The following is a 25,759-nucleotide window of genomic DNA, read 5'->3' as shown; positions in this document are numbered from 1 at the left end:
TAATAATGAAGCATTGTGGAATAATTCATACCAACCCTCCCCATCTTTTCCTCGCGGTCATTGTTTGATGGAAGTCACAGGTGCAAACACCAAACACATCCTATTCCAGTTCTGTCACAAGCATACTGTACCCTTTAAGAAGCAGGTTTACCTATAAAAACAGTCATGTTATTACAAACTTTGCAATAACTTTTTGTTTTGGTGAGTATAACTGCAAGCCAGCTTGCCATTCGAATAAATAACCACCGTCTAACTGTGGTTAAGAGAAAAGTGTACTGCACAGTGGTAGAGCATGGCACTAACCACGGCATGATTAGTTTTGAAAGCTGCATTGCAAGCCATGCTATGTGGTTATCCCCTTCCCAATCTTGTTAATCATCCTGGTCTCCATCTCTGATAGCCCGCCCATGTCCTACACCCACTCTCATTCCTGCCGCATGCCTCCTTATTCATTTTTTTCTTCAGTGTCTCCCTATTCCTCTATTATGAATTCCCTTCCTCTTCCCCCTCCCCCTCTTCTGTCCTCCCTTGTCAATCCACTCATTTTCTTTATCAGGGTGGATTCACTGGTTCCACATTTTAATCCCACTCCCTTTCTGCTTCGTTCTCCCTGCAATAGTTCTCCCTTCCCTCACCCTTTTTCTTCTCTCCACTTCTCCTTGTTCCTCTCATCCACTCTGATACAATTCCTCACGTAGCATGTGGAAAATGTAGCAAGGTGTTAGTCTGTTAGCTAAGAGGGAAGGACATTGGTCAAAATCATTTCAACCTTGTTTATGTGCCTCTTGACCACCCAGTGCCTCAACTGAAAAGTGACCATTTACCTTTACTGTTTCCATTGTTTGAAAGATATGCAGAGTTTAAAAAATTTCATTAGCTGTTAGAAACTGGAAAAGAGGGAGGAAAAGGTTGAAGAAATAGGAGTCCACAAGGATGAGACAGTAAAGTGGATACAGCAAGGAGACAAATTACTTTGTCATTCAGTGAGAGAACTTGGAAATGCAGAAGGGAGAGAGGCACCCTCGTGCAAAAAACCCCATAGAGAACTGTTCTCCATGCACATACCTCATATTCCTACTGCAATGGCCTCGACATTACTGTTAACTCTGTCTCGTCATTTGGCTCTCTCTCTCTCTCACACACACACACACACACACACACACACACACACACACACACACACAGACAGAGAGAGAGAGAGAGAGAGAGAGAGAGAGAGAGAGAGAGAGAGAGAATTTTTTAACTTGCTGTTATGTTTTAGATCTCCATGGCTTCTTAATCATACACAAGTATTAATTTGAAGCACATGGTGCTGCTGAAACAAACTGCAGCGTATTTTTATAGTTTATGTTCACAGACCATACAGTGACATGATCATCAGCTTAATGTCATTTGTTAAACAATATCACTCATTTACACTTTCTCGTGTTGCAACCTTCCTCGCATACTCCTTGGAAAGTAGCTTAATGTTTGGTAAAGTCATGAATATCATTTCCAGCTGCATCTTCAACATGGAGAGATCTGCACTGTTGAAATATTTACACTGAGCAGTATATAACAATTTTGTACCAATTGTTTTGTTTTGTGGATAAAAATTTAAAGGAAACACATCTTGCAAATAAATAGTTTATATCTAATTGGCCTGTTGAGTGTAGCAGTGCAGGTCACTTAGTTGATGATTGAATCCGTAGTACGGCAACCTGTAAGTTTTTCCCTGAGTGCTAGATTATCTCCCCCCACCCCACCCCTTCTCCCTTCCTCACAGTCATGACACATTGCTTCCATCACACTTCTCTTGCTGAGCAGCAGCTAAATCTTTAAGGCCAGGGTGCTAAACTCTGGCAAAAATTAACACTTGAGCTTCCTTTTTGCAGTCCCTTTTGTTCTTTGGTTGTGTGTTTCAGTTATTCATTGTTTATAGCTTATTTGATATCTGATTATTGACCTTTGATTATGTTTTAATTTTTTTATTTTTATATAGTGTTACTTATCTTCTCTCCACAATTCTTTTTCTGGATGCACTGCCTACTTTTCATGATGAGTTACGGTTGTTTGATTTTGTTTGCATCTCTGTGTTCTAATGGTTTGGAAAAAAAAAAAAAGCAAAGTCGTCCTACTTTAGCTGAAAGACTCCTACTCTCCAGTTTCAGGTGCCTATTGGGCTGGTACTTTAGATTAAGTGAATAGTAGTGTTTTTGCACAGTACAGAATTGAAGAAACTTTCAAACAATGCCAGCACTATGCGCTTCATACTTAAAGTGGATGAAATATAAACACTGAACATTCTGACATACCCCAACTTTTTTCCTAGCCTTGTAGTGCTCTTTATTCTATTTGTAATTTTCGTGCCAAAGAGAATAAAGTTGGAAGTATGAATCCAATTTCCAGTACAGTTATGTTGTTGACAGTAACTCCACAAAGTTTGTCGTGCAGGTAGTCGGTAAAATAGAAATTTGAAGGTTATGTATTGGTGAAGTTGAACAATATTGACAAAGTGAGCGGTTGGCAACCACTTCTTAATTTTGACCAAATGCTGATGAGCAGCTACTTGATACAAGTTGTATGGTCTTACAATAATGTTGTTTTCAAGCTGTTAGTGGCGGGAAAATCACAAATGGGAAATACACATTTTTCTGTTCTTCATACAAAATAGTTTACAGCAATATGCTCACTTCTCTAATTTATTATATGATGGCTGATGTAAAATATTTCTGATCAGTTGGCTGGTTTCTTTATGGGATCAATCCCATTGAAAAACAAATTTCTCTAATAGTCATGAGAGGAATATTGTGTCCATTCTGTATGTTTCAATCCCTATTTCTCATGTGAGAAAAATGTCCCTCCAAATTGAGGGAAGTCCGAGCACGTCTCTGCTGTGAACCATGAACATTTTTCTCCCTCACTTTGTTCCTAGATTTTCACAATGTGTTGACATTGTACATGTATTCATCCTGGCTTTTTTTTTTTTTTTTTTTTTTTTTTACTTTCTCTGTGCCTGCATGACCTTACTGTAACCAGAATGTTACTTCAACATAAGTGATCAGGCAATGGTGCTGTCGCTTTAACTGCCTTTGAGTTGTATGTTCACTGTTACCATGTTTTCATTGTCAGTTGTGTATGTATTGTTCATCTTAGGCAGTAGGTTAACTCACCTTCTGTTTGTCCAGACAGACATAGGAAGTGTCCTAGCAAATACATCCATGACACTCTTTTTAAAAGACCAACAGTTGCTAATCTGGCTTGCGCATTTCTTCTAGGTTCAGATTATGTCCATCTATTGTATTATTGTTTGCATTAAGATACACAAATATTGACAGTCATGAAATAGCTTTGTTCTCATATCTGTTCAACGTCATTATTGCTGAGATAATACGTTGATAAAAACTGTTACCAAGACTTCAACTTGCGAATCTGTCTTCAGAGTTTTTTTGTAATTCTAAATTTAGTTGGACATGAAGTATGTGCAAAGTTCGTGCAGCTATATGATTTTTCTTCTTGATTAATTATTTCAAGTCAAAGACGGTCTGTTGAAGAGCGACCTGGGACTCCCACCATCGATGAACATACGTCAGAAACCACCACCCATCCACCTGCTGCTGCATTGCCAGATACATCAGTACCACCACCAAACTTTCCTCCAGGAGAAGAACAGCCACAGTCTACATCAACTCAGCAACCACCAACCAACTATAGTCACATTCAGACAGTTGGTTCTAGATCACGTGGACCCTCAGTATTTAGGCCGGACCACCCGTTTCCACCACAGCATCGGTAAGATTGTTTCCATATTTATTCTGTTTAGCTATAACTGTTGTCTTGTCAATTACTTTTAACTATTTTTTTCCATTTTGTTTTCTGTTTGTTGGTTGTCAGAGCTTAACAGATTGTTAAATTATCAGCAGAAAAGGGTTTTAAGTGTACTTACTGCTGGAGTAGGGTGGGGATTTTTTTGGCGAGGAGGGGGGGGGGGGGGTCAAGCAGAGGCAATAAAATCTTCAGCCTTAGAGTTGTGTGGTGCCACATGTGTCCATTCTGTAACAAAACATGTCTTCTTCCATTATATTTTTTGTGGTGAATATGTCTTCGTGCAGGGGTACACTTACTTACACATACTGCATCTAGTGGGCAACTTCAGAGATGATTTTGGCGGTGAGCTTTTGCAGCCATGCAGAATTTCTGCCCAAGTGAAGTGAAGTACATTATTAATGTAGAGATGCTGCCAGTGCTTGACAAATTGTTACTCCAGAACCCAAAGTTGAGATTCTGGAAGGTAATGTAAGACTGATAAAACCAATTTGGCTAGAGCACATACATTAACATTGAGCCCAACATTCACGTAATATTATACACATCATTGTTTTATCTAGACTTGTCAACTCACTACTATGTTGATGTCAGAAATGGTGTTTGCCAGTTCATAAATTCTGCCTACACGAAGGTGGTATCCATTTGTCCAGACAGTATAGATCTCTTAGAACACTGATCACAGTGTGTGTTCATCCAGTGCACACCCATGCAGTTTCAGGTCGTATTCATTGAAGTTCCCCACAAACCATTGACCTTGCCATGGTGGCGTAAGTTGCCCCAGCAGTACAGATAGTTGCAGTAAAGTGCAACCACATTGGAGGTGTACCTGTAGAGAAGAGGGATCGACATACGGTTCCTAAAGAGGGGCAGCAGCCTTTGCTGTAGGTCCAGGGGCAATAGTCTGGATGAGTGATTGATCTGGCCTTGTTAAGATTATCCATCATGGCCATACTTTGATGTTTCTGTGACACTGCTGCAAGTAAAGGGAAACTAAAGCCTTTTTCTTCCCTGAGGACACGCAGCTCTACTGTATGTTCGATAATGATGCCATTATCTGGTAAAATATTCTGCGAGTATAATAGTCCATCCACTTGGATCTACAGGAGGGAACTAGTCAGGGGAACGTTGTCTTGGGGAGAAATAAATCTGACATCCATAGGTCAGAGAATTGAATGTTAGATCCATTAAGAGACTTTAAAAAGAGAAATGAACAGATAGGAGTTGGCTGTGGTGGGTATTAGTGAAGTATGGTGATAGAAAGAAGAGGATTCCTGTTCAAGTGAGTGCAGGCGAATAGAAGTGAAATCCAAAAGGCTAATGCATGAATAGGTTTACAAAGAAATAAGAAAATAGGAAACTAGGTGAGCTGCTGTGAAGAGCATAGTGAATGCATCAGAAAGCCAAGCCAAGGCACACAAAACAGACACTAGTCACAGTAGTACAAGTATATATTATGACGCAAAGGAATTACGGACAACGGCTGTGAGTGGGCATTGATTAAAAATCAATGGGGAAAGTTGAAAATTTGTGTTGGACCAGAGTTGGAACACACGTCTCCTGCTTACTAGGCACATGCTATGACCACTGAGCCATCCAGGCACAGTGGTCATTGCAACTGCACAGACTACCCTAGCGTGCCTCCTGTCAGACCCAAATTCTCAACTTATACACACACTACGAATGTAGTGGCCCTTGCCATTATCATATGTATTTTGTTGATTTCTGTAAGAGTTCAAGCCAAGTGTGCAGTCTGCACTGAAGAGATGGCCATTGTGCCTTTTAATTGTATATACATAGGCTTATTAGCCCTACAGATGTTTCAGAGATTGAAATAATTTATCATGAGTTAAAAGAAATTATTCAGATTGTTAAGAGATATAAGAATTTCGTTGAGATGGATGACTGGAATTCAGTACTGGGAAAAGGAAGGAAAGAAAAACATTAGTACATCGACTTCATGAAAGGAATAAAAGAGGAAACTGCCTGGTAGGATTTTGGATGCATACATTGCCAAAATTTAGTTTAAATATAATGAAAGAAGCTTGTAGACCTGGAGACATCAGTATGTTTCAGATAGTATATAATGGTAAGACAGAGATTCTGAAATTGCAAAACATTTCCAGTAATGTGTGGATTCTGTTATTTGTTTATTATGAACTGCAGATTAAAACTGAAGAAATTACAGAAAGGTAGGAGATTAAGAAGATGAGCCTGGATAAATTGAAGGAATTGTTGGTTGTTGAGAGTTTCAAAAGCACTGTTAGGCAACAGTTGATTGAAACAGGGGAAAGGAATACAATACAAGACAAATAGGTAACTCTGGGAGATGAAGAGGTGAGGGCAGCATAGGATCAAGTAGTCAGAAACACATAACACATGGTAGAAATCTTTGAATAATACTCCTGGTATTGAAGTCTGTGGAAATTCCTGATGGAAAAATATATAAAATAAGGGAAAGACAATCGGCTACCTATAGAGGGTTGATGAAAGGAGAAAATATATAAAAATGGAACAAATAAAGCAATAACACATTTTGGCAGTGAAGAAATTGCATTAAACCTGTGATGACATCATCATCATCATCATCATCATCATCATCTGAGATGCCATAAGTTGCAACTATTGATATTTGTGGAAGGAATGTTGCTAGGCACTTGACATGCAGAATACTGTTTGAAGCTACCTTGTTCTTATCTAGTGACAGGCTAATGAACACTTAAACTCTGCATGTGCACTTCACTGTGCCAAATGTGTAAAAACGTCATTGCTGGACATCTGTCATACATTTTCAGAAAGTTCACCAGCAACAATTGCAGATTACCATCAGTGTGGGCTTTCTTGTCACAAGATGGTATTTGCTACCAGTGTGACTGCTTCTTGTAAGTTAAAATGCTATTTCTATTGCCACCATGTAACCTAGGGAGTTACAATAAATAGGTTGGTACACCAAAATTAAACTTTCAGTTTGCAGTGGAGTGTACAGTTTTGAAACTTCCTATTAGGTTAAAGTTGGACTGGTATTCAAACCTACAATCTTGGTGTTTTACTCTAATGTTATTTATTCAGTTCTAGGAAACCCCCTAATTTATTGATATAAAAACTTTGTAATAACAATATTCCAGAGACAAATTAACATATTCCATAAGTAAATTATTTTTCTTTTCCACCCAGTTTGATGGTGACAAAATCTGCATAATATTAATTTCAACCTTTCATGGGGATTCATAGCCATGCAACCCATTTTTAACAGCACTGCAGATAGAATCAACATGGCACTAAATGTAGCAGTAGAAATGAAAACATTGTTTTCAAATGCTACCTGTAGGGGAAGAACCTCAACACAACTGAAATATGGGACAGGCTTTGTTTTTGAATCGTTACAGTGCAGTGTGTGCACATTATATACCGGCAGACAGCTGCAAGGGTAAACAAACTAGAATTTCAACATCCAGAAGGGAGAGGTGCAGTGTGGGGAAAGAAGCCCCACGGAACAAGAAGCCTTGCCTCCCTCTCGCAGGGAACAGTCCACTACCCCCTTGTTCTGTGAAAGCTGAACTGACACACTGTCGTAAGGATCACTGATCCTTTCTGATACTCTGAGGGTCTAATCAAAAGCCATGATGGATCAGGAATAGTCTTTTCACTCATTTCAAAATAAGAAAAGAGAACAATGAGCAATGTGCAGCACAGAACATGTGTTAATGACTGCCACACAATTGCTTGGTGAGGTAAGCAGAATATTAAATTGTTAATGAGGCAGTTTAAGCCCGACTTCTTGATAGTCTTTCTGTTGTGCCTATGTGCGACTCGGCGTCTCCTCTATATGGTTAGTACCAATTTATTATCTTTTTCATAATACTGTCATTATTCCATTCTGGATTTTCCATTGTTTGATTTAGCTACAAAACAGGCATATGAGCTTCTTTGTTCCAAGATGCTAGGCCCCTCTGCTGAGTAGTAAGTTGTGGTATGTGGCATGTATCTGATACAGAACATCCAACCTCCCAGAGCATTGAGCACACTGATACGTCATTCCGTATGAGCACGTCTTATTTTGCAAATATTTTCTTACTCACATTGTCTTTCCAGGGCATCACTAGTTACCAAAAATTGTTTACATTTTGTATATTAACATGTAGAAAAAAGTTTGAAATAGCTATCACTGATAAAACAGTTCATCTAAACACAATTCACTGTGGAGTACTGTCTGTGAGATAAATCTGAATTTTTGCTTTTTGAGGCAGAATTTGTATCTATATTTGCATTTATTGCAGAATGCAGATTTTTCAGGTCCCTACTAATACCCATAACTGAAGTGTCAGTTCAGAATTTATAACCACCTGACTCAGTAGTATGGATATGTTTCTTGTATTGGTGGTGTTCTTTCAGAAGACAGCATGATGCATCTTTCCACACTAGTTTATTCTGTTCTAAGGTTGTTGTCTCTGAATAATTACTGCATTCTACACGTACTTTGATCTGGCTGTGTGCCACCACTCTCGAATCCTTTCTTTATTACCAACAGTTTTCGTTCATGCCTCAGGGTATGTTCTATCAATCTATCATTTCATTTACTCAAGTTGTGCCATAATTTTCTCTGCTGCAGCACCACTTTATTAGTTATTCATTCTACTCCTCATGATTAAGAAATACAGATTTCATGATGAATAAAACTAAATTTAATTTCAACATAAATTAGTTATGGAGAATATGCAGAGTATGCTTATCCGGAAACTGATTTTGGAGACAGTTTCATGTCAAACCAAAAAGAAAATTATAACTATAAAGTAATAAGAAATAACACACTACCACCACAGGGTCAGATGCTGCACCAGTTTTGTTTATTGTGCATCTTTAAATTAGATTTTGTAATTGGCTCAGAATTTATTTATCATATACCTTTGTCCCATAACTGGAAAAACTATGTAGTCAAGGAAAAAGTTACTTTATGTAAGCACCTACATATGATCTGCAAGTTTTGCTCCACATCCTAATGACACTTTGCTATCAGGTTTATTTGAACCCAACTCCCAATACCATTGTTTTCAATCTTAAGAGATCCCCCCCCCCCCCCCCCCCCAAAAAAAAAAAAAAAAAGGTGGGGTGTAGTTCCCACTTTGCGCCTTCACCCTTCAACAGACTTCCTTCTTTCCCCTTTCAGTTACATTCTGAATTAACGTTTTCTCCCTCTCTCTTTACTTTGCTATCTTCTGCACTTATTTCCAATATTTACTAGATTGTCTTCCTATAATTCCAGTAAGGGATGCTCAAGGAAATATAAAAAGGTAAAGTCCATGCACAAGCTTGTGACAGCACTATTGAGCTGACTGTGGATAGATTGCAGTGCAGTGCAGTGGAATTCTGTACCCTAAAACTGTTAAGGCATTTTTGTGTAGTGTGAACTTTTACCAATATAAGGCCTAAGCAATTCATTCAGGTACTTAGCAAATAATTATGTTGGAACTTCTATTTTGCTAAATAAGGGGCAGAATGGTACCCCATTTTTATGGATGCTGGGAAGCTTATAAAGCCTTAACAAAACCAGTTCTCGTAATAGCTTTTGAAGCACTTTCTCTGATAGGCCATAGTCTTTGGGAAGTGCCATTGTTTTGTTCTGGGATTTTCTGGGTGGAATCTGTGCTGATCTCCTGGTACACACTGAGAATCTTCTCTTAGTATGTAGATGGCACGCCTCTCCCTTCCGAATATTTTCTGTTTTGCAGTTTTCATTCGGATAAGAGTATTACAGGTGTCGTAACATAACTTTTCAGCTACTGCAGGAGGAAGTTATGCTGCTATTTCATGTACATGCTAAGAATTCCATGATACGTGCATTCGTAACAGAATGGAATTGTGATTCAGGTGCCTGTCAGTAAGAAAGATGATTGTCTTGTAGGAAGTATCCAATGGTAGGTGCTAAGAAAGACACTTAAATTTTGTTGGTAAACATCCAGTGCCCTTCCTTCATGCAGAATATGCCCTGACCAGATGACATCACCAGTACATTCCCACATAAGGGGCTGAATGGGGTCACCAGATTTAGATGAACCAAACTGGTTTTCTGACTCACCTATAGGTTCCAGGGCGTAAAGTGTATCCCTTCCATATCAAGGTTAGGCAGACACAATTCTTGATTCTTCTAGCTCCCACTGAGTCAATATGATGCATCAACATTTTAAAGTTCAACTCAATGTGTTCATCCCAGTACCTTACAAGGAATGCAGAGATTCTCAGAAAATGACTTCTTCGGTAGCACAACTTGCCAAACTTTTCCATGCTGAAATACATCCCCTGCATTTGGAGGTATGTGATTTGACCTGACAGGACTCGTCAATTTCTCTTGGTATAATTGATGATGAAATAGTTTCCAGTGGATATAATATTGTAGCAAACAACCAGGTTGCTATTGTCAAGTGTGTTTATGAACTGACCTCCTAGACAAAATACGATAAGATGAAATCCTTGGAAAACATATCTGAAGACTGTTTTCTGTCCACCAGCTTAAACACATGCACTTCTTGGTAGTGTGAATGATGACTTTGCGTTATAGAAGTACCAGTCTCCTGCCAGTGGGGCATGACATGCATAGATCAGAGTGAGCATGCTCTGAAGATTGCTACTGTCAACACAAATGGCATAACCGATTGGTGCAACCCACTTCAGCATTTGCAGAGCACTGTTTATCCTGAATGATATTGAATGGATTACAATTACATTAAGGTTGTGGTGCAGACATCGAAATACTAAGACTGTGTCATTAAAAAATCCATTGAGATTAGAGGAAGTGACCAACTGATCAACTGTGATGCGTGGCTACAAACTTAATATGGCATGAGACCCATGCTCTGTTGGATTAGTAAAAGGAAAGAGACAAATGGAAATATCCAGCATGCACCACCAAATTTGAACTGACGACAGAGCAGTAAGTTGTAGGGATGAGGAAAGGTGTAAGAACCATGCACTCACTCTGAGGCAGTCAGTTTATCAGAGTCCCTGATCATAGTAATGTGGACAGTTGCTTAGATTTGTGCCTTTAGGACACCAGGATCCATTCACATAAGTTAATCATTTTGCTGTCAGTTATGCTTTGAGAAACTGAAGAGTCTCAAGTTTTGAAGTCTCTTTATATTTTTCCTTCTAGTTATCCGATTACCGTATTTACTCGAATCTAAGCCGCACTCGAATCTAAGCCACACCTGAAAGATGAGACTCGAAATAAAGGAAAAAAAAATTTCCCGAATCTAAGCCACACGTGAAATTTGAGACTCGAAATTCAAGGGGGGAGAAAAGTTTTAGGCCGCAACTCCAAATCGAAACAAAGTTGGTCCGTTGTAATATGAGAGACAATTTAGGTTGAATGAATGACGATGCAGCTACAGTAGTTTGGTTAGAGTCGTAAGCTTAGCAGTTAAGCTTTACCAGGTAGCCATTGCTATGCGTCAGGCGCTCCGTCCGTATTTATACGGGTACCCTTCCTTTCTCACATGCTTCGTCTGGTTTGAATCAATTGCTTATTTTGCTTTGATCTGATAAGTGCCGTTTTCTTTGTTATAGGTGTTTACGTCACTCTAAGCTGAAAATGCATTACTGTACTGTGTCATGCATTGTTTGTCGCATTCTGATAGTGCGTGTTTACGGCCTGTCGCCGCTCATGGCATGGCTTGCTTTTTGATTTTCAAAGATAGACAGTTTTTACCAAATTGGTGGAAAAGTGAGTGAAGCACATCTTACAATGCCTGTAACTCAAAAATGGCTACTCCAAGTGAGTGAGAAATGTTGTCGATGAAAGTTGTAGAAAATCAAATTCTGCATGAAAAGAATCCAAAATTTTAAAATTCTCTCACTCCTATGCAAAGATACTGGAACAAATGAGTAATTATTTGAAGTACTAAATTCTTTCTAAGACTTTTTTGTGGAGTCAAATTACTTCAGAACTCAGTGTCATCCGTATTCTTCCAACTAAATTGTCAGGTTAGTTAGGTACCTATCTACCTAAGCAGTTAGCTCTATTTATTTATTTATTTATATAATGGAAGGAAACATTCCACGTGGGAAAAATTATATATAAAAACAAAGATGAGGTGACTTACCGAACAAAAGCGCTGGCAGGTCGATAGATACACAAACAAACACACACAAACACAAACATACACACAAAATTGTGTGTATGTTTGTGTTTGTTTGTGTATCTATCGACCTGCCAGCGCTTTTGTTTGGTAAGTCACCTCATCTTTGTTTTTATATATTATTTATTTATTTATTTATTTATTTATTTATTACCATGCCAGACCAAAATGATAATAGGTGCGTGCGTGCGTGTGTGTGTGTGTGTGTGTGTGTGTGTGTGTGTGATTACACCGATTCTGGGCGATGGTCCGTGAGAGGAAACATCTTCCAATTCTCCACCATCTTCTGGCATGGGATCTAAATCAATTTCTTCCTCAACAATGTAAATTTCGTTGTAGACATACATAGAATTAAGGAAGGTGTCTTCCTCCTTTTTGAGAATTAATGCATAAAAGCCTCTTACAATTGTTGCGTATAGCCAAGCACTTTATGAACACCTTCCTGCAGGTACAAGCTACTTAGCTTCATTTGTTGCACATACAGGGTATTGTATTGAGCAGTTCCTGGTGGTTGCAGTGGGATCAGATCCCCCCCCCCCATTTCAGTGGATCCAGCTAATTCTTCCTCCATGTCTAAATGTGCAAGTAGAAAGTGAGAAGTGCTGGTGAGCAGTAGCTCCTATGGGTGGCAAACAGGGCAGATTGAAGTTATTATTTTTTGATAAAGCTGTCTGGAACAGGTGTAGGTTATTCAGAGGTTTCGAGCTGCTACATGTGTACAAACTGACTTCACTACTGTCTCAGCAGCCTTGTTAGGAGTGACACTGAGATCCGTGAAATCTGACGTGACATGTTGGATGCTTGCCTTCTTTGAAACATGTTTATAAATTTGATTTTGTCGTGTCAAAAAGGTTCGTCAAATAAAACAGAAGTGGATAACGTATCACAGGCCCTTTGGGCACATTTTTATGCTCTTCTCAACTCCTTCCTCAGTGTATCCATCAGACAGTATGCTATAGTTGGACCCAAACTGATTTTTATTGTAATTCACATACTTTCCAAGGATGGCAGAAAAGATCTCATTAGTATTCCACACAACTATGCGAAGAGGGACCCATGGCCAAGGATGAAGTGTGTGTTGCTTGTGATTTTAAAATTGGCTAGATTGAACAGTTTAGCTGTTGTGATGACTTTATATGGAAAGGGATTTACTTTACATGGAAAGGGATTTGGCTAAAATTGTATCAGGACTGACAGGGACTGGTTCACCATTCATCTTGACTGTATGCTTCAGGGTTTGTAGCAGCACTACTCGGTTTTTCCTCAGAAACTGCAATTCCTTAAAGTTTTCACAAAAGTTCACAAAATGTTTTAGCGGGAATTTAGTGCTGTGAATACTTCCACTTTTTTATTGGTGTCTTTGCATAGAAGTGATCAACTTTAAAATTTAGTAGCTCTTTTTATGCAGAATTTGATGCTTAGCAACTTTCATAAATGACATTTTTCATTTGGAGTAACCGTTTCTGAGTTACAGGTGTTAGAAGATGAGCATTATTTATTTTTTCCACAAAGTTGATAAAAACTGCCAATCTTCTACGATCAACTGCGGGTAAACAGCTGAAAAACTGAAGAGGGGGGTAAGCAGTGAAAAAACGGGGAAGTTTCAAAATTTCTGTGGTTTCTCAGCCCTCAAAAGTTCAGTACAAGCCAGAAACCATTAGAACCTCTTTTAACTCGTGCTTGGGATGCCTGATGTTGAATAAATTTATTTCCGGCTTGTGCATATTGATTGTGCAGAACAGCTTTTTTTTGGAGGTGGGGGGGAGGGTTCTAATTTTTGTGGACTAATAAAAACTGCAAATCATTTACTACCTAAAGCCTAATGGCCTTGTGAAGAGGAGGCATGTTAAAGAGAGTTTTGTGAACAATTATTCAACAGGTTTAGGGTTATCTGAAACAAATCATGTGAGTTACAAGATGATGTTTCATTTATTGGGAGAAGTTAATAGGCACAGTGATTGGGTATGATGATCTGCGAAACTGTACATTATCACCCAAATCAACACATGTACCTGAACATGCTGAAAAGGTGGTTAATACCACAACTCTCAGTGGACAATGGGAAACTCTGTTCTAATGAGATGATAATCCACCGCCCATTCAAAAAAGTGTCTGGCAGCATCTAACTTTACACATTTTAGATAACTGGATCAGTCATGAATCAGCAGCAACATCTGAAAGAGACCACAACAGTTATTGTATTGATCAGTGTGTAATATCTTTGAATGAAGTTTCATAAAGCACAAATTTTTCGTCTATGCTCTTGCATCAAAGACTAAATCAAAAAGGCAGATTATTACAGTCTTTGAAATCTGAATACTGAATATGATTTGGAGACTTTTAGCGAGAACTGATCTACCACCACCTCCAGCCTTTCATGTTACAGATCAATGCATCTAAAATTGGTATAAAAACTTCAATAAGATTGTGTATATTTGCTTTTGGTGAAAGTATAGCATTATGAAATTGCCCCATATCCTGTAATGAGTGTATATTTAGACTTGTATTCCAGTGTGACCATCATTCAGGATACTGACAACTGTATTTCAACATGTTACAAAACCTGAGACATTTCAACTACATTCTCATAACTCATTTCATGTATCACTTTGCTTAGAAATGAAGTGAGACTAAAGAACATAACTTCAAATGATCAAGCACACTTAACATCATATAGCTCTTGCCACAGATTCTTCTCTGATGCAAACACTAATTAAGAAAGAAATATTTAGTCAGCATTGTTTCTGGAGATAAAAATAATGTCAACTGTATGTCTATATATGCATTTGTGGCTGTACTCTGAGAACCCCTTGCTTATAACAATGTTAGGCTTGGTGGCCAAACAGTGGAACACATGCATCCACGCCTTATGCCAGTGCCAACATCAGATCACAGTAGAAACTTCCATTCTCGGCCACCACACGTCAGTCAGCCAGCACCTGCTGGGTAAGTGGGGTAAAAACAATAAACTGCATCTCTTAGCTTGGTGTGGCTTTAGTTCTTCTCACCCTTCATTTTAGTACTGACACTTTCTTGTTGCCGTTATAAATTAACATGCAGTCTGCTATCCACAATTTGACATTGCCTGGTATCTGTTGAATCTAGTCTTTATAAGTCTTATTTAACATGCCTGCAAATTGTTTGTAGACTGCCAGAAATGTGTGACTTGTTATAGTCATACATTGTAGATGATATTGGATAGTTTGTGATGAAGTACCATTTCCTAATTTCATGTATGTCTTACAGCATGCTTATATTGTTCCTCTAAACAATTAGCTAACTTTAAAAGAAAAACCAGAAAGAATGAAGACAGCCACATACTGTAAAGTTGAGGTGTTGAACAGTAGACAGGCATTCAAATAAGACTGAACTTGTAGTTACACTTCAGGATACTAAACTTCCTCAGACGTGAGTGAGTGAGTGAGTGTGTGTGTGTGTGTGTGTGTGTGTGTGTGTGTGTGTGTGTGTGTGTGTGTGGAAGGATTTTGTCAGAAACCTTTGGTTAAGGTTCAGTCTTTCTTATGTTGCTGTCTGTGTCTCAGTGCCTCAATTAATCAGAATACAGTTGTCTTTAATCCTTCTATTGTTTGTATCTAGGGTTTTCCAGTATTGAACTTCAGTTTCTTGTGTAATAGGAGGAACTGGTTTTGTTGTTTTGATCAACTCTGCTGCATCTTGTTCTAATATTCTCATTATGGATTACATTCAGCATGGACACCCTTTCTCGATGATTCCAATGTCCATCTGTGAATGCCTGTATATGTGAAGATATTACAAACTGATTGTTGTATTTATAATGGGTGCACCTTGTGTAGAAATCCTAGTTAGCAATTCCTGGTTGAGTAAGTGCATGTTGATTTTGGAGAGTATTTTAAGATATTTATCAGTGGTAATATTTTGTGTTGGGTATGAGTATTATTTATGGAGTGCAGGGTTGTTGTTAGTAGGTGTATTACATTATTTTCTCATTTGTCATCTTCCACATAAGTTTTAATTGAGAAGGTTTTAAAATATCTGGTTGTTATACTGAAATAAGTACAGGGATAGGTTGCAGGAAAGATTTTGCATCCTATCTCAGAATATTGCTCAATTGTGCAAGACTAAAAGGGGATGTCAAATGTAACAAAAAGAGCAGCGTGAATGGTCACGTGTTTGTTTTCCTCATGAGAGAGTATCACAAAAAGTGTGACAAACTTGAATTGGCATAGCTGAAGATAGATGCCATTATCCTGAGAAGCCTGCTTATGAAGTTTTAGGAAGCAGTAAAACTTGAAATAATATAGAAATATATTTCTGTCCTCTAAGTATTACTACCGTGGACCCTCCAATGACAAGATTAGACTAAATGCAGTGCAGACAGTCACATTTAAGAAGACATTCTTCTCATGCTACATATATGGTGGAACAAGAAGACCCCCCCCCCCCCCCCCCCACAAGTGGCAAAATTCTAAGTACTATCAGCTATGCATTCACATTGGTGTACAAAGTATGTTTCTACTGTAGATGTAGATGTGGATTTTTTAATTTTAAACATGGCAAAAGGGTGGGAGGGACTTGAACAATCCCCCTTCCACCCCATCCCCCATCCTCCCTCCCCCCCAATCCTACACACATCCATAACTTGTCCATATTATAGACTCTTACATGAAGCCCAGACAGAAGAAGCCGTACTACATGCACAGTCTCTTACACATTTTTAATTTGTGAGTCTCTTAGTAGTCAAATATTTCCGTTTTAGATAAAGTAGCTGAGACTAGCCTCATAGAGCATTTTAGAGATCTGTGATTGTGGATGCCTATAACTATTAATAATTTGACTATCAGTTGCATGGATGCAAGTCTCTCCATTTGCTGTGACGGGATAACCTGTTGCAGCAATTGAAATTCATTTATGGTTGTATTTTCATCGGCATTTTATAACTAATTTGTTAGAGTATCCTTTACTTCAAAATTACTAGTATCCAGTACACTTCTATAGTCTCACAGTTTTGACAAGTAACTATGGCATGTAAGGTATTTTGAGGGTAACTGGCACATTCTTCACCAAATTTTCTATAATTGTACTTAGTGTTATACTACTTAATATTTCTCTTTCCAGTAATACTCTTAGGCAAGTTCTTTTTTTTTAATTTTTGTAATTCAATGACATACAGTGTAGCCATTCTGAAAGAGGTACAGGAGTAGAATGTAGCAATAAAATTTACAAGTGTAAAAGGAATAAGATGAACAAAATAATTTTACTATTACTTTTCTTCAGTAAATGTAATGAAATTGATAAATATATGAATATTGGGAAATGTAGAATATAGTAAGTAGGTGGTGACAGTTATAGATTAATGATGTATGGTTAAAGATACCTGAGGTTCTGTGGCGTTCGCGCTACACCAGAATGATCATACTACTGGTGCAATAGAATGACAGTGGCTGCAGCAGCCAGAGACATTGGTCACCAGTGTGTGAGTTGTGCTTGTGTGAATGAGTATGAATTGTGCTTTGTACTTCAGGACATGGCCTTTTGGCGCAAAACTGAGCTGTATAGGAGTCTTTTTGTTGTGACTATCTGCAACTCAACATTTCCTGTATATGGTATGTAGTAACCTATTCTTTTCATAATATTGTAGTTATTCCATCCTGGATTTCTGATTGATTTATTTTAGGTTTTCCATGAATTCCCAAAATCGCTTAAGCCAGACACCAAGGTGTTTCCTTTAAAAGGGCATAGTCAGTTTCCTGTGTCATCTTTCCATTATCATTGATTTTGCTGTGTCTGTAATGATATCATTATCGAATGGACATTAAATATGTGTGTGTGTGTGTGTGTGTGTGTGTGTGTGTGTGTGTGTGTGTGTGTGTCAGACAAGCCCATATTACAATTTCGTCCAGTTTCTGAAGCTAGTGTCGTACAGTTAACCTGTTCGTGGAAATTATGTCAAATATATGGAGAAGAGAAAGAGAAAAGGAAACCAAAGTAATGATAACACTTTGTAGAAGTGGGGTAAGGTGAGAGTGATATGCACAGTTAGTATTTCCACTGACAAATAAAGCATACTAGAGAGCATTTTGCAGTTATGATATTTGAGGAGCTAGATATTCTTTCATGGTTATTGTATATTGTAAATTGTATGTGTATTGGAATTTTTATTGGTGTGTGAGCTACTTCTTTTTTTTTTCCAGTGGTTTCCCTCCTCGTGTTCCACCACCTAATTTTGAACATGGTTCAGCACCATTTCCTCATGAATCAGGTAAAGTAGTTCTATATCTTTTAAATATTTTTCAATTTGAATAATTAAAATAGGTTGTTCAGTTTTGTTTGTGAATTTGGTTGTGGAAGACAGTGATAACTGACAGACATCGTTTATTTAAATTTACATTGAAATCAAATTGATTCCTTTTATTGTACAGTGTAACAAACATATCAAACAATTCATTTTTCATTGTTGAATGAATATCAGCAGAAATTTAAATGTGCAAGAAAATACGAAATTTTAAGATGTACAGAACTAATGAATGAATAATGGTATTTTGTAAAGAATGGCAGCACCATTGAGCTGGAGACCAGAGTGATTGATTGTTATGAAAATAATTTAATTAAATTGCACAGTCATGTTTATTTCTGATGAAAAGCCCCACCACTGAGTGAGTGTGGTTTCTGCAGTGATGGGACTGAATCACAGCCTGTGTTTCATATTTGGAGGGTGACTGATGTCAACCAAAACCGCTAATTATGTTCGAAATAATTGTGTTTGTGCCAGATAATTAAATTATTCTGAAAACAATGGTTAGTAAATGAACTTCCTGCTGCAAAGGTGCACCAGATAACTCCTACTGTATGCCAGCAGCCATAGGGAAGGCTCCGTTACACACATTTATGAAAATATACCCTCAAAACATTGGGGCCATGTTAATTGCGTTAGTGGGGAATATCATAGCAGAGTCAACTCAGCTAAAAAATACGAGTATCTTGTAGTAGTAGATGGTAGTAACAGTGTATATAAAAATGAAAGGAGGGAAACCCTGTGCAGTATTTAAGAAACTTATTGTGAAATTATTTAATTCAATGTTATCTATATTTCGCAGCAGTGAATGTAACTGTATTGTGTGTAATTTAGTAGAACACGAAAGAATTGTGACTTAATGCATTTTTATTCAAACTTCCTGAAAAATTTAAGATGAATGTTATCATCATAAACATGACTGAGACATAATTTGCCACAGTGTCCTGTATAAATAAAGCAGCACAGTTCTACAGTTCTGAGTCAGAAAACTGTGTAATAAGTTAAACATTGTACATTTGCATGAATCGTGAGGGAGACACAGCCCATAGGCTTCACATAAGCAGAAAGGGAGAGGCAAGACAGTTTTCTAGTTATGTGAATTGTGCGACAAAGCTGGTAAGGAAGAGGATCCAATTGTCTAATCTGAAGCCACAAGGGTATTTTGGGAAGAAAGTATTATCATGCTAGTGTTTGTGGAAGTACTTGAGATGTGCTCAGTACTGTTCATGTGAAGAAAACCAGACTATGAAATAAGTAAAAAGTCATTTCAACACAGTACTAAAGCCCCAGTTAACACAATTTGTATAAAATTTTCAACTTGCATAAAAGTGATTCATGCAAAGTAGTAACTTAAGGCATTTTTATTCAAACTTCCTGAAAAATTTAAGATGAATGTTATCATCATAAACATGACTGAGACATAATTTGCCACAGTGTCCTGTATAAATAAAGCAGCACAGTTCTACAGTTCTGAGTCAGAAAACTGTGTAATAAGTTAAACACTGTACATTTGCATGAATCGTGAGGGAGACACAGCCCATAGGCTTCACATAAGCAGAAAGGGAGAGGCTAAGACAGTTTTCTAGTTATGTGAATTGTGCGACAAAGCTGGTAAGGAAGAGGATCCAATTGTCTAATCTGAAGCCACAAGGGTATTTTGGGAAGAAAGTATTATCATGCTAGTGTTTGTGGAAGTACTTGAGATGTGCTCAGTACTGTTCATGTGAAGAAAACCAGACTATGAAAAGTAAAAACTCATTTCAACACAGTACTAAAGCCCCAGTTAACACAATTTGTATAAAATTTTCAACTTGCATAAAAGTGATTCATGCAAAGTAGTAAATCAACAAGAAGGGATAACACCCTGAAGTGTAATGCATTTTAATGTTCAGTTTCTCATCAACAAACTGTACTCGTTGCAGATATTCATAGAGGAACATTCACCACATCTGTTGGTGGTAACTGAACATGGTCTAAAATCTAGTGAAATAATAGAGTGGAAAGTTGCTTATTAGTGCAGTTGTTTCAGGCATTGTCAGAAAGACAGTGGTGTGGCAATTTGTGTAGGAGACATATACAGTAAAACAACAATGGAGATCATAGTTAAAGCATGTTTAGGTGATATAAGCACTGTTTGATTACAAAATTACCAATAGTGTGAGCCACAAACTTATATTCAGCACATATACAATTACTATACTTTTTGCAACCCAAATCCTTTATTAAAAAAAATCAAGAAGTCTTGTTTGCTTTATTGCTTTCTTCTTCCAGCACATTGTAATGAAAGAAGTTGTTGCTCCAGCTGGTTGATATAACTTGGAATTAACTAATCTACATTAAAAGAGGAAAAGAAATTACTGAGAGCTCCAGTTGCTTGCACAGCAGCAGCAAAATGTGATGCAACATGCTTCTTTTCTTTGTCTTCCTCATTGTCACTACCATCTCCTACACGTGTTCCTTTGTAAGCATTTCACTTGAATCAGTCTCTGGTATGGAAGTCAGGAATGTTAAATTTTGAGAAATATCAGTTTTGCTACTCCATCCTTCTTCTGAAACTGTGTTGTCTTTAGCAGCAACTCATATATCACAGCCATCCTTTGTGAAATGAGTTAAGAGAGTCTGTTTGTTGCAGACCTCCTGTTACAGAACTCCAGGCAGTATCAGACATAAGCATAGTGGCTTTAACAAAGTGTATCATGCTGATACCTACAAGCTGAAAATGACTTGCGTTTTCTGATGTCTCCAGGATCTGCTTCTGTTCTCATCAGTACAAAATAGCATTTTTATGTTTTGGAAACACCTGGGCGTTAATGGTGGCAGCAACTTCTGATTTCCATCACTATTTACATGTAGTAGGGTCGTCACCTTTTCTTTACTTTTTTTACCTCTGTGGCATTTTTCTTCCTTAACGATAGTAAATCATGAAAGGTGCTAGTTTTCATCATTGTTGAAAATGTATCTGGGGTCACAGTCCCGTATCAATCACTGAAATGTAATTTTGTTCCAATAGTTTACACTTACTTTGACCAGAGCCCCAGTTTCTCCATTTACACTTTGAAATGATAGATTATGATATTTTTCTGAAACGATTCAGCCAACCACTCGATCCACTGAAATTTTCAGTTTCAATTTTATGAACTTTCTCTTGCAGTTTGTTTCCACTTATAGGAATAATTCCTCTTCTCAGTCCTCAAAACTACATTAGCAAAATATTCTTCACATCTCTGAATGTAGGCAACAGAATGTTCCTCCCATTTGGGTGCATAGGAATGATTAGCTACATCATTTAAGAATGCTTCCTTATTTTTGAATATGCCACACATGTAGACGGCACTAAATCATATTTGTTTGCCATGTCTGAAATGTCTATGTTAGTATTGTCGCCAACATCATGGATGATAGTCGCCTTTTAATGTTTGCAGGCCATAATTCCACAAAAGTAAAATTGATAACTTTGATCATTCAGTAAACAAATAACTGCACTTTTTGTGCTTCGTAATTTGTAGACTCAGTGACTGTGACATCACATCACATGACCCGAACTGCATTGATATTCATTTCTGATTCTTTCAACACATCTGCCAGTATCGCTATGAAGGAAATCAAGTTATTGACTACAATCCACATAGTTACTGACTGGTGGAACCATTTATTATATCTTTTGACAAAAATTACGGCTTGTGTGAAACAAAATGTAGAGAGATTAGAAACTCACTCAAAAATGTTATGAACCACTTAGAAACTGATTTTTCAGTTTACAAAACATTTGTAAAAATTCTGTTTTTAAGGAATAAAGTGGGGTTCATTAAAAGTGGGGAAAAATAACATTGTTCTTATGTTAGTTTCGCCAGGATGAATGGAAATGCTTGTTAAAAATAGAATTTCCTAAACAATAGGTCCATAGATGCAGGGTTTTGCTGCAGCAGTTCAAGAAATGTTTTTTTAACAGCACACAAAAAAAGACCTGTTAAAATGACCAGTGTTGTGCTCCACAGTAAAGTTCTGTTAGCTAATCATGAAGTATATCACCCTTCAAATGCTGACGTAATGTATTTAGTAGCACAGTTTTCCACACTGGTCCTAATGATGGTACTATATCTCGTGACTTTAATAGCTGCCAATTCAAATACACTTAAAGCTCACTGATACATTAATCTCGTAAAATCTTTTGAATGTAGTAAGCTCAGACACTAGAGTAACAGGTACATGCTCCACTAGAGTGGATTATGCTTTATCAGCAGAAATGTTATAGATAAGGAAAATTACAGTATCTTGATTGTGACATCTTTTGTCAGGTGATTGAACACATAAATTCAACTCTGCCAAAAATAAGAAAGGTTGTTCAGCAGAAACGAACTTCGAATCGATAAAATGTTGATGTCATTAACTACCAGAGGAGAAATGGGATTCTGTATACTGAGTGAAAGCATATAACAATGAATGGGATAGATTCTTTCCAACCTTGTTGAGACATTATGACTATTACTGCCCTTTCACAGAAATCCAGAATGTAGTTAAACACTACCTAATGGAAGTAACCCTTGACTTAAACTCTCAAGTCTGATCAGACTCAGGCAGAATATAAATGAACTAAACCTGCATCATAAGGAGACTACTGTGCTGATTTTTAAGGAAAAATACAATGTGGCAAAGAGGACTTCTAAAACTGAAATTACTAATCTTAGGAAGCAGATTAAGAGCAAAGCAATAAAGTAATCTGAAAATTGACAAATACAAGGTGCATTCAAGTTCTAAGGCCTCCGATTTTTTTTTCTAATTAACTACTCACCCGAAATCGATGAAACTGGCATTACTTCTTGACGTAATCGCCCTGCAGACGTACACATTTTTCACAACGCTGACGACATGATTCCATGGCAGCGGCGAAGGCTTCTTTAGGAGTCTGTTTTGACCACTGGAAAATCGCTGAGGCAATAGCAGCATGGCTGGTGAATGTGCGGCCATGGAGAGTGTCTTTCATTGTTGGAAAAAGCCAAAAGTCACTAGGAGCCAGGTCAGGTGAGTAGGGAGCATGAGGAATCACTTTAAAGTTGTTATCACGAAGAAACTGTTGTGTAACGTTAGCTCGATGTGCGGGTGCATTGTCTTGGTGAAACAGCACACGCGCAGCCCTTCCCGGACGTTTTTGTTGCAGTGCAGGAAGGAATTTGTTCTTCAAACATTTTCATAGGATGCACCTGTTACCGTAGTTACCTTTGGAACGCAGTGGGTAAGGATTACGCCCTTGCTGTCCCAGAACATGGACACCATCATTTTTTCAGCACTGGCGGTTACCCGAAATTTTTTTGGTGGTGGTGAATCAGTGTGCTTCCATTGAGCTGACTGGCGCTTTGTTTCTGGATTGAAAAATGGCATCCACGTCTCACCCATTGTCACAACCGACAAAAAGAAAGTCCGATTCATGCTGTCGTTGCGCGTCAACATTGCTTGGCAACATGCCACACGGGTAGCCATGTGGTCGTCCTTCAGCATTCGTGGCACCCATCTGGATGACACTTTTCGCATTTTCAGGTTGTCATGCAGGATTGTGTGCACAGAACCCACAGAAATGCCAACTCTGGAGGCGATTTGTTCAACAGTCATTCGGCGATCCCCCAAAACAAGTCTCTCCACTTTCTCGATCGTGTCGTCAGACCGGCTTGTGCGAGCCCGAGGTTGTTTCGGCTTGTTGTCACACGATGTTCTGCCTTCATTAAACTGTCGCACCCACGAACGCACTTTCGACACATCCATAACTCCATCACTACATGTCTCCTTCAACTGTCGATGAATTTCAATTGGTTTCACACCACGCAAATTCAGAAAACGAATGATTGCACGCTGTTCAAGTAAGGAAAACGTCGCCATTTTAAGTATTTAAAACAGTTCTCATTCTCGCCGCTGGCGGTAAAATTCCATCTGCCATACGGTGCTGCCATCTCTGGGACGTATTGACAATGAACGCGGCGTCATTTTAAAACAATGCGCATGTTTCTATCTCTTTCCAGTCCGGAGAAAAAAAATCGGAGGCCTTAGAACTTGAATGCACCTCGTATTGTCAGTGCCCTAAGAAGATGAACGTGGAACCATTTTAAATAAGGAATAATGTTGGAAACAGTGTGAAAAACTCAATTACTATGTGTAGTATTTTTAATAACTGTTTCACTTCTACTGCTGACCAACCAACTCGTGTTAAAGATACACAGGTTGAGATCTCATGTCACCTCAAGCATTGTAAAGAGTTTGAAGTTATGGAGCTGAATGACCAGGAAATAAGCAAGGTAATACATATTCTTAAAAGAAAATAAAATAAAAGAAAGAAATTCTTGTGGTTGGGATAGCATATCTAGTGCAGTTACTATGCTGTGCTTAAATGTGCCTAAAAGACATCTCAAAACCTCTTACCTACATGATTAATTGATTGCAATATTAAAGAAAACATGTATCCAACTGTTCTAAAAATGAGTGTTGTCAAACCAGTGTATAGAAAGGAAGTAAGGAAGATATTCCAACTGTTGGCTTATATCACCAATTCCCTTCTTAAGTAAGATATACAAAAGTGTTAGCCTGTCCCAGTTTAGTGCCTTTTTCATGAAACACAAACTGCTTATAGATTGTCGGCATGACTTTCGAAATGAGCTAAGCACAGCCACAGCAGCTACACAGCTCTTCTGTGAACTGTATTGCTTATTCAAGCAGAGGGTGTGTCCTGCAGATATGTTTTTGAGACCTGCCAAAAGCTCTTGACACAGTAAAAAATAATTATTTAAAAAATTATAAAAGAAAGAAACTATTTCATTTCAGGGATCCATCCATGTATCTTCTAGCTACACACTGGTAGAATCATAATCACTGCACTAAACCAACATACAAATTAGGTGATAATGAACTTTCAATGCACCATTGAAACAGTAATAGTTGATGTACCTCAGGCATCAATCCTCGGTCCCTTCTTTTCCTCATAAATATTAACAACATTGCACAACTCATTAACTTCGATATTATAAGCTATGCAAAGGACATCTCAGTTGTATTCTATATCAGAGAATATAAGGAGCTAGACTCTTTTGTCACTAGTGGGGTAACAGAAATAATGAAATACCTCAGTGGTCAGGACCTCAAGGTGAATGTCAACAAATCTCTATTTTTGGCAATTAAAACAAGCTGTTCACCATACCATTGTAAATATGTATTAATGTCTCTATAAAAGAAACTGGTAGCTCTAAATTTCTGGGTGTGTACATTGATGCAAACCTGTGATGGACAAACCACATCAATTTTTTTATGTGAAAGGTCAACAGTGTTTGTATCATCTTGGCCAGCTCGCAAAGATGTGCTTCTTCTTCTTCTTCTTCTTCTTCACTTCAAGGCTTAGAGTATGCCTGTTCTGACTTCATATAATTAACTCCATCTCTTTCTTGGATGTCCTACATACCATCTTCCTGAGGGCTTGTACGTGTTTAGAATGACTGAAATTCTGTCTTCATCCAACTGCGTGAGGCATTGTCTCCACTCTTCACTGTATTCTTCAGTTTTCTCATTTAAATTATAA

General features: G+C 38.0%; 1 protein-coding gene across 1 annotated transcript in view; it reads left to right on the top strand.

Moving 5' to 3' along the window:
* Positions 1–25,759, top strand: part of LOC124596394 (E3 ubiquitin-protein ligase RBBP6) — a gene marked incomplete in the record, with an annotated part of 290,964 nt that overhangs the window by 170,337 nt on the left and 94,868 nt on the right. The window contains 3 exon segments of the mRNA XM_047135519.1: positions 3,514–3,771; positions 14,763–14,879; positions 18,107–18,174. Coding sequence (XP_046991475.1) covers positions 3,514–3,771; positions 14,763–14,879; positions 18,107–18,174 — 443 coding nt within the window.

Source organism: Schistocerca americana, chromosome 2 (genome assembly GCF_021461395.2).
Source record: "Schistocerca americana isolate TAMUIC-IGC-003095 chromosome 2, iqSchAmer2.1, whole genome shotgun sequence".
NCBI lineage: Eukaryota > Metazoa > Arthropoda > Insecta > Orthoptera > Acrididae > Schistocerca > Schistocerca americana.
Note: the sequence above shows the minus strand (reverse complement) of the source record. Positions and strands in the feature narration are given on the sequence as shown.